General features: G+C 44.3%; 1 protein-coding gene across 2 annotated transcripts in view; it reads left to right on the forward strand.

The window, feature by feature from the left end:
- The first annotated feature begins 4000 nt into the window (after positions 1-4000).
- Positions 4001-12585, forward strand: part of RHPN1 (rhophilin Rho GTPase binding protein 1) — a 52785-nt gene continuing 44200 nt past the window's right edge. The window contains exon 1 of one of the 2 annotated variants that reach the window (XM_020995268.2): positions 4001-4314. In XM_020995268.2, the coding sequence (XP_020850927.1) occupies positions 4228-4314 (87 nt within the window). In that variant the 5' untranslated portion in view covers positions 4001-4227. The remainder of the gene's footprint in view (positions 4315-12585) is intronic. The other variant, XM_020995267.2, reaches the window with a different exon arrangement.

The raw sequence follows: 12585 nt of genomic DNA on the forward strand, positions 1-12585 counted from the left end.
CCAGTACCCAGGTGGTCTCCCTTATGCTTGCACCAGCACTTCCCAAGGTGTTTTGTTTTTTAAAAAGACACTTCTTTTCTCTTGTTCATCTTTCCCTTCTTACCTCTTTTCCTAAGTTTCCTCAGATAGCTGGTCCAAGTTTTTAAATACCTTATGGCAAATTTGAGAAAAATATTCAAAAGGAAGGGGAAAAAGTAGAGCCAGCTGCTTATGGGGAAGAAGACAGGGAGTTGATTTTGTAGTTTCTACTATACAGTTTTGTGTGTGTGTAGGTGTAGGTATTGATAACACACATATAATTATAACACACAGTAATACTTGATAATGCATTCAAGAGACAAAATGCTATGTGCCATCCTCTTCTGGATATACTGTAGCTTTATATCTCAATATATCTATTATTTCATCACTGTGGGTACTTCCTTTAGTGGTGCAGATTACAACTCATCATGAGTGATTTCTCATCCAGTGCTACTCTTGTTTATATCATTTCTAAAACATATTGCCCAGAATTCAGTTTCTTCATCTGTATGCGGTTTAATAGTATCTACCCTGCATATTTCACTGGGATGTTGTAAGAATCAAATGAAACAATGGAGATGAAAGCACTATATATAGTGGTTTTTATTTAATTTCTTATTGTCAAAGGAATTCTTAATACAATTATGTTTAGTTCTGGCTACCACATTAAAAAAAAAAGGACATTGGAAATCTGGACAGCCTTCAGACAGGGGCAAAAGGTAGCAAAGGGTCTCAAAACCATGTTACCCAAGCATCAGTTGAAGCAACTGTGGATGCTTATGACAAAAAGACTTATGACAGACATGACAGCTATCTTTATTTTTTTAGTTGTTATTTTCAGTTCCAAATTCTTTCCCTCTCTCCACCCTCTCCCCTGCTATCTAATGAGATGATAAGAATTACAATACTCATTATACATATGAAGTCATACAAAACATATGTCCACATTAGCCATGTTGTGAATATAAAAAGAAGCAAGAAAAACAGAGAAAAAATATGCTTTGATATGTACTTGGACTCCATCAGTTCTCTATTTAGAGGTGCATAGCATTTTTCATCGAGTCCTTTGGAATTGTCATGGATCATTGTATTGATCAGATTTGTGAAGCATGACAGCTATCTTCAAGGTCTCTGGGGAGAATGGACCCAAGAATATAGTAAAATGATAGTGAGGCAAATGAGTAGAGAGAACATATGTGGTAAATGAGTATCCAAGAGCTCCTGGTTACTGTAAATCTTTTTCTCCCTTTGCCAAATCTCCATGAGCTTCCCCTTAGATAAAGCTCTGTGCTGGGTTCTGAGAGTTGGGGTCACTGTAGGGTCCATAGTGACTCTGTGTCACAAGCGATTATTAGCCACTATACTCTGGCAGCCACTGCTTCTAGCTCTGTTTGTCTCTGCTATAGACTGGTTATCAGTTAGAGCTCTGATGGAACTTCAGGATTTCCAGAATGCCCACAGTCTGGGGGTAGTGGAGGGGAGGGGGAAGAGAGACAGACAGACGAAATACAGATACACAGGGACAGAGCCAGAGAGAGAGACAGAAGGAAGGAGGGAGGGTGGGAGATAAAGGGAGGGAATGAGGAAAAGAGAGAGAGAGAGAGAGAGAGAGAGAGAGAGAGAGAGAGAGAGAGAGAGAGAGAGAAGAGAGAGAGAGAGAGACAACCCCATACCAGACATACTCCATCTTGTCAATGTGCCCTTTAAAATGGAACCAAACACAATATTCCACACTTGGCCTGAGCAGGACATAGGGTAGAAGCCATCCTTTCAGAAGACCTGTCACACTGCCTCCAATTTACAATCTAGTTGAGGTGACGGCATACATGCAGATAGGGTTGTAGAAGGGGAGAGCTTAGATTGGCCAGGATAGTCTTGGAGGGTCTTTCATAGTCTTGCCCTCAAGGAGTTTGCAGTCTAATGAGGGAGACAATGAGCAAATAAATATATACAACGTGAGCTATATACAGAATAAATAGGAAATAATTAAAGGAGAGAAGGCAGTGGAATTAAGAGAGGTTGGGAAAGGATTCCTCAAAAAGGTGGGAGTCCCTCTCATAATACTTCACATTTTTTTTTTGGTGATTAAAAAGTTCTCTCAATATGCTTAAAATATTTTTATTGATATCATTTGTTTATCATATCACTATTTCCTTCTCCCTTCCCCTCTCAGAGAGCCATTCCAAATAACAATTATTTTTAAAGGAAAAAATAGGAAGAGGAAAAAATTATCAAAACCAATTAAAAGACAGAAAGAGTCTGAAAATACATGCAATGTTTCACACTTATGGATCCTCCACTTCTGCAAAGGAGCAGGGTAGAAGTGTCTTCTCATACCTTAGGGGTCATGCTTGTTCTTTGTAATTTTGTGATATTCACTTGTGATTTTTGTGGTTGTTCTTTCCATTTGCATTATTGTTGTCATTTTGTATATTCAATTTGATAAAATTAAATATACATTTATTAAGCACCTACTATGTGCTAGGCACTGTACTAAGTACTAGGGATACAAATAAGGGAAAAAAACACTTCCTGCCTTCAAGGAGCTTACAGTTTAATGGGGAAGACAACGTACAAAAGGAAGGCAGAAAGTGGGTATGGGGAAGTGCCACTAGGTTTGGTTTTTTTCCGGGGGGGGGGAGGCTGTGATTACTTTACTCTGAGTCAGTTCATGTTTTTCATGAACTTTTTTTCATGCCCTTCCAAGCTTCTCTATTGATCATATTGGTAGTTTCTTTCCGCTCAATAATATTTCACTACATTCTTGTACCACAAGTTGCTTAGCCATTCCCCAATCTGTGGGCACCTACTTTGTTTCCAGTTTTTTGTTTGTTTGTTTTGTTTTTTGGCTATTACAGAAAATGCTGCTATAAATATTTTGGTGTATATGAAGTTTTTATTCCTATCAACGAGTTCCTTAAAGTATATGCCTGGTAGTGGAATCCCTGGATCAAAAGATATGGACATTTTATTTGCACCATTTCAAATTTAATAGTTCCTATTTCTGTAGACCTTTTAGGTTTAGAAAGCACAGTCCTCACACGGACTCTGCTAGGGAGGCAGGGGCAGTATTATTACCCTAATTTTACGGAGATGAAGAGTGAAGCCTCTTTGTCCAGGGTCTCATAGCTTGTAAATATCACAGATCCAACTTGCACGCAGGTCTTCAGATACCAGGGAGAGTGCTTCCTTAAGCCACCCCGCAAAGCAAGGTTTTTGGGAAAGGCAAACTAAGAGGTGGTGGAAATAGCACTAACCCAGGTCTCCTAGGTTCAGGTCCAGCCTCTGCCACTTACTTGCTGTACGATGTTGGGAAAGGCCCTTTCCCTTTCTGGTCCTCAGTTTCCTCCACCGTAAAATCAGTGTGCAGAACTACAGAGATAATCTCAAAGGTCTCTTCCATCTGTAAAAATCTGTGGTCCCATCATAAGAGGCTACAAAGTAAATTTGCAAGGGCTGAGGAATTGCATTAGTGGCTTTTCTTCCAAAGTTGCGTGGGGGAGGAAGTTGGGGCAGAGCGGAGCCACGCGACCCAGCTGCAGCCCGGCTCTGAGAGTCGGTTAAAGGACCGACTGACCGGGGGTTGGGGGCGGGGGGCGGAGAAGGGAGGGGAGAGAGGCCAGGGGAGGCGCAGGCGCAGGTAGTCTCTCGCTACCCCCAGGCGGCCCCTCCCGGCTCTCGCCTTCCTGTCTCGGAGCGTTCTAATTCCCACCGTTGCCTAGGGTGACAGAATTCCCCCGGGACTCCGCCGGGAGGGAGAGAGGCCGAGCAGACCCGCCGAGACCGTTCCGCCCCCATGGAAACCGCCCACCCCCTCACTCCCATTGGCCCGAGGCCACCTCCATCCCAGCCATTGCCGCAGGCGATTGGGTGAGGTCAATTTTTTTTTTGCCCGCCCCCCCCGTCCTCCTTCCAGGGGTCACCTCCCAACCTTTCCCCAGGCACCCCGCCCCAGTCCCGCCCCCCCCCTCCGGGTAAGGGGAGTCAAGTGGGAGCGGAGGGCTGGGAAGCGGGCGGGAGCTGCTGAAGGGGGTGGAGAGGGGGGGAGGAGGAGGGACCCGACTGCCCGAACTGCCCGGCTCTGTGGGCTCCGGACCTGCCCCTGGATTGTGCACTTGCTTGCACTTGGCCGCGTCCCTGGGCGGTAGCTGCAGGTTGTCCTACACGGGACCTGGGCTGCTGGATGTCCCAGCGGCGTGGGCCGAGATGATCCTCGAGGAGAGCCCAGACGGCGAGGGAGGCGGCGACGATGGCTTCTTGCTTCAACCTGAGGACGAGGGTAGCGCCCGAAAGGTGAGGGGGGCGTCCTGGGCTGGAGAGCCCCTCAGGTAACCCTTCCGGGGAAGCAAAATGCGGGTGCAGGGTTGCCCCTCCCTACCCCAATCTCCAGTGGAGGGGGGGCAGCGTATGACCTGGGCACTGGAAGGGGGCGAGGGTCCCCGGCTTTGCATCTCCTCCCCCCTTCTGCGCACACAGGGGCTAGGGTGGGAGGTGGATTGGGGAGACCAGAAGGGAAGGTATCATTAGCACCAGTGACAGGTCTGACGGGACCAACACCTGCTGTTTGAGACTTGTTGGCAGGGGTGAGGAGGTGGAGGAAGAGGAGGTAGAGCTGGCTGTCCCCTGAAGCCTGAGGACAGGCCTACTACGGGTTCCTCCCTCCAGCCCTTCATCCCCCCTCCCTCCCCTGCCAACCCCCCCGACAATTGTTAAAATGCCTCTGACCCCCCCCCCCAACCAAATGCATCTTTCCCTTCTCCTACTTCTATGACTATCTCTGAGAATCTCCAGATGGTGCTGGGACCACCAAGTCCCTGGCCCCAGGTCAAGGCTGTGAGGGTGTTATTGCCTAGTTTTCCAAGTGTGTAGGGTATACTAGGAGATCAAGGAATCCCTCCTGAAGGATCTGGGTGGGATCCTAGCGTACAAAATCTGGCAGAAGGGACCGTAGAACTTAGAGGGGCAGAGCTGTAAGGGGCTTTAGGACTTGGAGATATGGGGGACTCGGTGGGGTGGAAACTGCCTTTAGAACCATTTAGTCCATTGGTTAACAGATGAGAAAACTGAGGCCCAAAGAAGAAAAAGAACTTGGCCATGGTCACAGAGTCCATTCTAAAGCTGAGACTGGAACCCAGGACTCCCGGCTCCCGTTAAGTTATGAGAGAACTTTTATGGGAGCTCAGCACCTGTTACTGTGTTAGGTTTAGCAATTTCTGTATTGTCTGGCACTTTGTTACCAAATAGTGCCTCTGGGAAGTCTTCTGGGGCTGCCCTAGCCTGAAGTCATGACTTCTTCCTCCCTTCCTAGTAGGCTTCCATCACTTGACTTTTCTCATGGGATGCTTGGGACAGCTTTGTTGTGGCAGTGGTTGTCCTGAGCTATTATTTAAAGCTTTATTAAAATTTTAATTTATTAATTTTAAAAAATTATTAAATTTTCTTTTCTTTAACTTTTAAAGCTTTTTTTTAAACGCTTTTATTTTTTCTTTTCTTTAACTTTTGAAGAGTTTCCTTGTTCTCACTCTCTCTCTGGCCTCTCATAACCAATAAGTTACCAGGTCTTGTTGATTCCACCTTCCCCAAATCTCTCACATCCCTCCATTCCCACTACCACTCTCTTAGAGACATTCATTGCCACCATTGCATGGACCATTGCAGTGGCCTCATCTCTATTCTCTCCTCCCTCCAATCCATCCTTTTCACTGCTTCCGAAATACAATTCCTTATGTATCGATCTGGTCAAGCTGCTACTCTGCTCAGAAATCTTCAGTCACTTCCAATGCCTTAATTCCTAGTCTTATCTCTGATGACTCTCTTGTAAAGGACTCTGCTTTAGCCAAAATTGGACAACTCTCTTCCCCTCAAACATGCTAAACTCTCTTACTGCCACATCTTTGCTCATGATGGTCCCCCTTTGTTAAATCCTTTCCTATCTTTTAAATCCCAGTTCAAAAACTACTTTTTCCAGGAAGCCTTTTCCTGGTAATAATGACCTTCCCCTTCTAACCTCTCCCAACAGGTCCACTGTACTTATGTACGATGTTTGTGTCTTTTCCCCTTACTAGACTGTGAGGGGCACAAGGGTTGGGACCTGTCTTATCTAAATTTTCTGTTATTTCTGCAGCAGTTTAAGATTCACAAAACAAACAGGAAGTAAGTAGTTATGCATATTATCTCCATTTTATAGACAGCCAGTCAGTCAATAAGCATTTAATAAGTATGCACTATGTGCCAGACACCCTGCTAAGCACTGGGGATACCAAAAGAAGCAAATTATAGTCCCTGCCTTCAAGGAGCTCACAATCTAATGGGAGAGACAACAGCAAACAGCTATGTGCAAACAAGCTACTTACAGGATAAATTGAAATAATTCACTGAAGGAAGGCACTAGAATTAAGAGAGGTTGAGAAAGGCTTCTCATGGAGACTTGAAGGAAGCCAGGGAAGCCAGGAGGCTAAATGTGGGACTCAGAATTAAGGATCAAAGAATCTCTTGGGGGCAGCTAGGTGGCACAGTGGATAGAGCACCGGACCTGAAGTCAGGAGGACCTTGCTTTTTCCCCAAGACAGCTCTTCTTATGGAAGGCAATGACCTTATACATGGCCCTTTCCTGGCTAGAGAGTTTCTTGGATTGATCCTCTTATAATATAGTAATAATAATAATAATAACAATAACAGAAGAACATTTAAAGCTGGGGCTTTAAGTTTCCCTTGCTTTAACTTTAAAGTTTTTTTTTTCTCCCAAAGCAATTTGTTATCTCAGTTGAAAGCTCCCTGGGTTGGTGTGGAGTTTAGGGCTGTGTATGTTTTCCTCACTGAGGAAACTTGTTTGTCCTTCAATCTGGAGGAGAAGTATTGATGAAAGTATCAATGTCTGAGAAGTTAACTTGCTTACGGCCACAGCTAGCAAATATCTAGGTGAGATTCAACTCACTTTTTGCTTAACTCCATTTTTAATTTCCCTAATGAGTTGTATTGCTTCCTCCAGAGCCTAACAGGGTGCTTTGTATATGGCAGGTGACTGATACAATGTTTGCTGGTGGATCTGTAAAGGCCTGATGTAGAAAATGGCACTTGAGAACGAGGCTAGGGATTCTGGGAGGCGGAGCTGAGGATCCAGAGTCTCCCAGGCATGGAGGGTTTGTAGGAGATGATCATAAGGAGGCCTGTTCAACTGGCTTATAGAGTGTGTGAAGGGGAGTAATGAGCACACAATGAGTCTGGAAAGGTAGACTGGAACCAGATGGGAAGTTATATATCACTGCATTCCTTCCATGAACATTGATTAAGTGCTTACTGTATGTGTCCTAGTTTTAAGTATTCAGGGTTGTTTTAAGCCTAAGGCCATAGAGGAAATTGCAGATAGCTTTTCCCAGTGGTCTTGATATTTTAGGTTGGTCCCAGCCTCATATTCTTTGGAACAAGAGAGCCTTGGCCCTGGAATCAGGGAAGCTGAGTTCTTGCCCCAGCTCTACCACTAATTTGCTGAATTAATGATCTTGATTTTCTCTTTTTATCTCTGGGTCTTGATTTACATGAACAAAAACACTTTCTATCACTACTCTCCACTCTGAAAGATAGATAGAGCATGTATTTGTGTCCTACTTTGACAGACAAGGAGACTGAGGTTCAAAGAGGAGAAGAGCCAGCCCTGGAACATAGGTCTTCATATTCTAAGTCCAGATCACCCTTCTGGGTGCTGTGCCTTTTAAAATGGCTTTAAAGAGAAGAGGGAGCAGCTGAGACACAGGCTGAGAGCTCTCTGAGTGTTCCCAGGAGACTCAATGGAGCCATCTCCAGTTTCCACTCCCAGACTGGCTGGGGGCCCTGGGTATTATTTCAATCAGGGGCTGCTAACTTGGACGGGCCACCTGCAGCCCTGTTCTGAGGGGATCTTGTAACACAGGGAAGCTATTTTCCCCATCTCTAGTGACAGGGGATAAATTCTCTTCCCAAATGCCATGCTTTGTTAACCATCTTAGGATTCATCGAGTCATAGAATACTGGCACTGGAAAATACCTTGGACTCAGGAAAGCATAAGTCTCAGTGATTAGTCAAAGGATCATGGGGAATAATAACCATAACATTACCTCTAGTTTCTATAGAATTTCACAGTTGACACCACTTACCTTTCAGCAATCCAGTGAGATAGATAGGTAGGACAGATATTCTTTCCAAGAAAACATGTGACATGCCCATGGTCATCCAGCTAGTAAATGTTGGAATTGGGACATGCATGAATCTAGGCCCAGTGCCCTGCCTCTCAATGGAAAGGTACCAAATCTCTTAAGGTTCCTCATCTATAATGGTCGAGGGATTGGAGAGATGGTCTTTGATTCCCCTTCCAGCTCTAAATCCGTGATCCCATGGCAGAAAGCTGAGGGCTGGGTGCTAAAGGCCAGTTGAGTGTTGTTAAAAAAAATTCAAAGGAGACAGGTGATTGAAGACTTCCTTGGAAGACCTTAGTTGGGCCTCCATTTCACTTGTCATCTTTATTTACTTCCTGGTCTTCAAGGGGAGCCTTCTCACTTGTAATTTTGAATTTCCTCCTTTCTTCCAGAATGGAAGTGTCCTGAGTGTGGATAGGGACAGATGGTGCTGTTTGTTGTTTGTCCTTCCTTCTGGAAGAGAATCAGTGACATCAGGAGGGTGATGTCTTGACTTGGATTTGAATTGGATTTAAGTGAGGCAGAACTTTGCCAAGTCATCAGCCTCCGTCTCTCTTCCAGTCATCGGAGTCCGGTGGCAGGACATTGGTTAGGACAACTGTCGATGGCCCTGGGGGTTGGGGGTGGGGACAGATGGTACATTGAAAGAGGAGGAGATGGACATGGTGGAGCCCCAGGAGCTAGAATGCTACAGCTGAAACCTTCCCACCCCTCTTGAATGAGTAACCTCAAGGACAAAGCATGGAGGCAGCAAAATGGGATAGATTCCAGGGACGGTGTGTATCCATTTTAGTTGTATTGAAGGTGAGAAAGGAGAACTAAGACTAGAAAGACAGTTGTCAGATCCTGGAGGGATTCGGATGCCAGTCTGAGTGGTACAGAATTTATCCTGTGGGCAAATGGGGAGCCATGGGAGGGTTATGAGCAGGGGAGGGATGCTGTCAGAACTGGTATTTCATGACTGTTTCTTGTGTAGAGCACTGGAGTGAACGAATATGAATAAGGCATTTATTTAGGGCTTACTGTGTGCAAAGCACCGTGCTAAGTGTTAGAGATATAAAGAGAAAAATAAGACAATCCTTGCTCTCAAGGGGCTCACCGTCTAATGGAGGGAGATAGCACTGGGAAGATTTGAACTATAGGTCAGATGGAAAAGTTAAGGTATAGGGGAAAAGCAGATATTAAGGCTTCTTCTTGAATGTCATTTCCACTGACAAACTAACAGTTCCTGAACCATCTGACAGTGCCAGGGGCTTTGATGACAAGAGCCTTCTTTTCTGGATCTTCAGCAGCTGTGACTATAGCATCCACAGGAACAGTTGCCAGGCTGCCGGCAGTATCTCCTGTTGCTTCCCAGGATGATGGATGGCTAAGGGCACTGGGTGGCTCTTGGGTTCAGGATCTTGGGCTGCCTGCTTCAGGATCTAAGGGGAGATGGTGATCACAGTGGTGGTGGTTTGACTTGGCTGGCCCATGCTGCTTCCTGTCTCTCCTTCTGATTGACTGGCTGGCTTGCCTGCCCTGGGGGTAGCAGTTTGTGAGGACAGCCTATGCCATCTCAACACAGGAGCTGCTTTGGATGATGACTGTGAAGGCCAGGCTGGAAGCGGAACTGGGAACCATTGGTCCTGAACCTGCTCCTGGGGTTTTAACAAATGTCCTTTCCCAGGCCCTCAGTTTCCTTATCTGTAAAAAAAAAAGGGGGGGGTGGTCTCTTTTATCTCTAGATCCAGGAGGAGCCTGCAGTCTTGTGACTTTGAAGCAGACCAGCTTCCCCTGAAACCCGGGCCTTCTGCTTCCTGGCCTGGGGACCTGTTTCTTCTGCCACGCCTCGTTGTTCAGTCCTTAGTGTTCTGAATCTGGAACTAAACTGAACTCCTAGGGTTTTTAATGAGAATAATAATAGCTCTCATTTTGGTGACACTTTAAGCCTTGTAAGATGAGTTCCCCACATCAATCCAGTGAGGTAGGTGGTGCTGGTATTATCCCCACTGGAAAGATGTAGAATCCAGATACCTGGATTGGAGAATTGGTTCTGCCCGCTTACTACCCACTTGAGTGACCTCCAACCTCAGTTTCTGTCTCTGAGAAATGGAGATAAGGATATTTGCATGAATTAACTCTCTAAGACAGTTAAGAAGACAGTGCATTAAAGCCTTTGAGGGCTAATGAATTTTATCTCCCCCTGAGACTGCCAGAGATATCCCTTGGGGCAAAGCCCTGGTCTCTTTCCCTCTGTTCTATCTTCCCATCTTCCCTCCTAACCATGTTCTCAGCGCTGAGGCACCTGGAGCCAGGTTGGGGTGAGGTCTGGGGGAGGGGGGATCAACTGAAAAGAAAAAAAAGGCTTTGCTGAATTGAACTGCAGAGCAAATATTCCCAAATTGTAGCTGCTTGACTAAGTGAGGAGTGGCCCACAAAATGAACGAGGGAACTCACCTCAGAGCAACATTTTCCATCACAGGAAAGACAGAATTCCTCCCCCTGCACAAATAACTGTGATATAAAATGGAAATAAATGCCTCTGTGTGTGTGTGTGTGTGTGTGTGTGTGTGTGTGTTTGTGTGTGTAACAGAGAAAGAGAGAGAGAGAGAGAGAGAGAGAGAGAGAGAGAGAGAGAGAGAGAGAGAGAGAGAGAGAGAGAGGATTTCTATATCATAGTTTCCATCTCTGTCAAATGATGGGATTATGCTAGACAGGGTTCCTTTTCTTTGAAAAAAAAATCAATTTTATTTTCAGCTCTGAATTCTTTCCATCCTACTTCTTTCCCCTCATTAAGAAAGTAAGGAAAACAAAACCTGTTAACAAACTCAAGCAAAACAAATTTCCATATTAAACCATATCCAAAAAAATGTGCCTTAATCTGCACTTCTCTGTTTGGACATGGGGGTAACACGTTTCATCATGAGTCCTCTGGAATTGTGATTGGCCATTGTGTTCATCAGAGTTCCTAAGTCTTTCCAAGTTGTTTGTCTTTACAGAATTATTATTGTAGAAATTGTTCTTTTGGTTCTGCACCCTTCGTTCTGAATCAGTTCTTATAAGTCTTCCCACATTTCTCTGAAACTACCTCTTTCATCATTTCTCAGAGCACAATAGTGTTACGTTACATTTATATTCTATAACTTGATCAGTCATTTCCCAATAGATGAGTGTCCCTTCAGTTTCTGATTCTTTGCCACCTCAAAAGGCTGCTATGAATATTTTTGTACATATGGTAGACCATGGAGTCTTAACTTTTTTTATGTATCATGGACCCTTTTGGTATTCCTGTGAAACCTATGAATGCCTTCTTAGAATGATGCTTTTTTTTAATAAAAAATTCAATTGATTAATTTATTTTTAGCTTCTGCAAGATTTTTAGTTTTAAATTTTCTCTCCTGTCCACTCCTCAAGACAGTGTGCAATGCAATATGGGCTCTACTTAGGCAGAGTGATGTTTTTAGATAACCGAAGGTAATGCTAACTTTAAATTAAAAGTTATTGAAAATGAATGTATTTTTTCCTCAACCAAGTTACCCTTCCTCCCCCCAAATCTAGGCGAGGAGTTAAGATCTTTGAGGTATCTTCCAGTTCTAATATTCTTTGATTATGTAACTGTCACAAGAGGATGGATCAAAGGAATGTTTAGCTTAGGAAAGATAGATGACTTCACATGTATAATCAATATCAACTTGCTTGCCTCCTCAAGGAGGGAAAAAAGGACAGAGAGAGAGAATTTAGAACTCAAATTTTAAAAAAATGATTGTTAAAATATTTTTTTAGATATAATTGGGAAATATTTAATGAAATAAAATATATTAAAAAAAGAAAAAGATGGAGAACAGACTAGCTGTCTTCAAATATTTGAAAGGTTACATGTGGAAGAGAGAGGTTAAATTTGTTCTGCTTGGTCCCAAAGCATAGAATGGAAACTGTTCAGAGACATATTTAGACTTGGCCAAAGGAAAAACTTCCAAACAATTAGAGCTAAAGAGAAGTGAAATGAGCAGCCCTGGGAAGTAGTGAGTTCTTCCTCGTTAGAGATCTTCAAGAAAAGTCCTGATGGCCCCTTGTTGGGGATATACAACCATTCCCTTTACAAGAGGCAGGCAGGAGATAGACTAGATGATCCCTGAAGTCCCTTCTAATTGAGAAAGATGGATAGGGGACCAAGAATAAGAAGCAGTGAGGAGAGGGTCCAGTTTTAGCAGTGGAACACAGCTCCTGAAACCCTGGGCGATAAAGCTGCCAAGTTATGTTGAGTCTAGGTGATGAAGAGCCTTAAATGATGACTCACAGGAAGTTAGGCTACCTAGAAAGTGAATGTCTATAGTACACACCTGGTTACTATAGCCTTTGACTACATCAGCAAGCTTTACTAGACCAAGTTTTAGAAAAGTGCCCAGGGGGCAT

Source organism: Phascolarctos cinereus, unplaced genomic scaffold, assembly GCF_003287225.1.
Source record: "Phascolarctos cinereus isolate Bilbo 61053 unplaced genomic scaffold, phaCin_HiC Scaffold_4;HRSCAF=312, whole genome shotgun sequence".
Lineage (NCBI taxonomy): Eukaryota > Metazoa > Chordata > Mammalia > Diprotodontia > Phascolarctidae > Phascolarctos > Phascolarctos cinereus.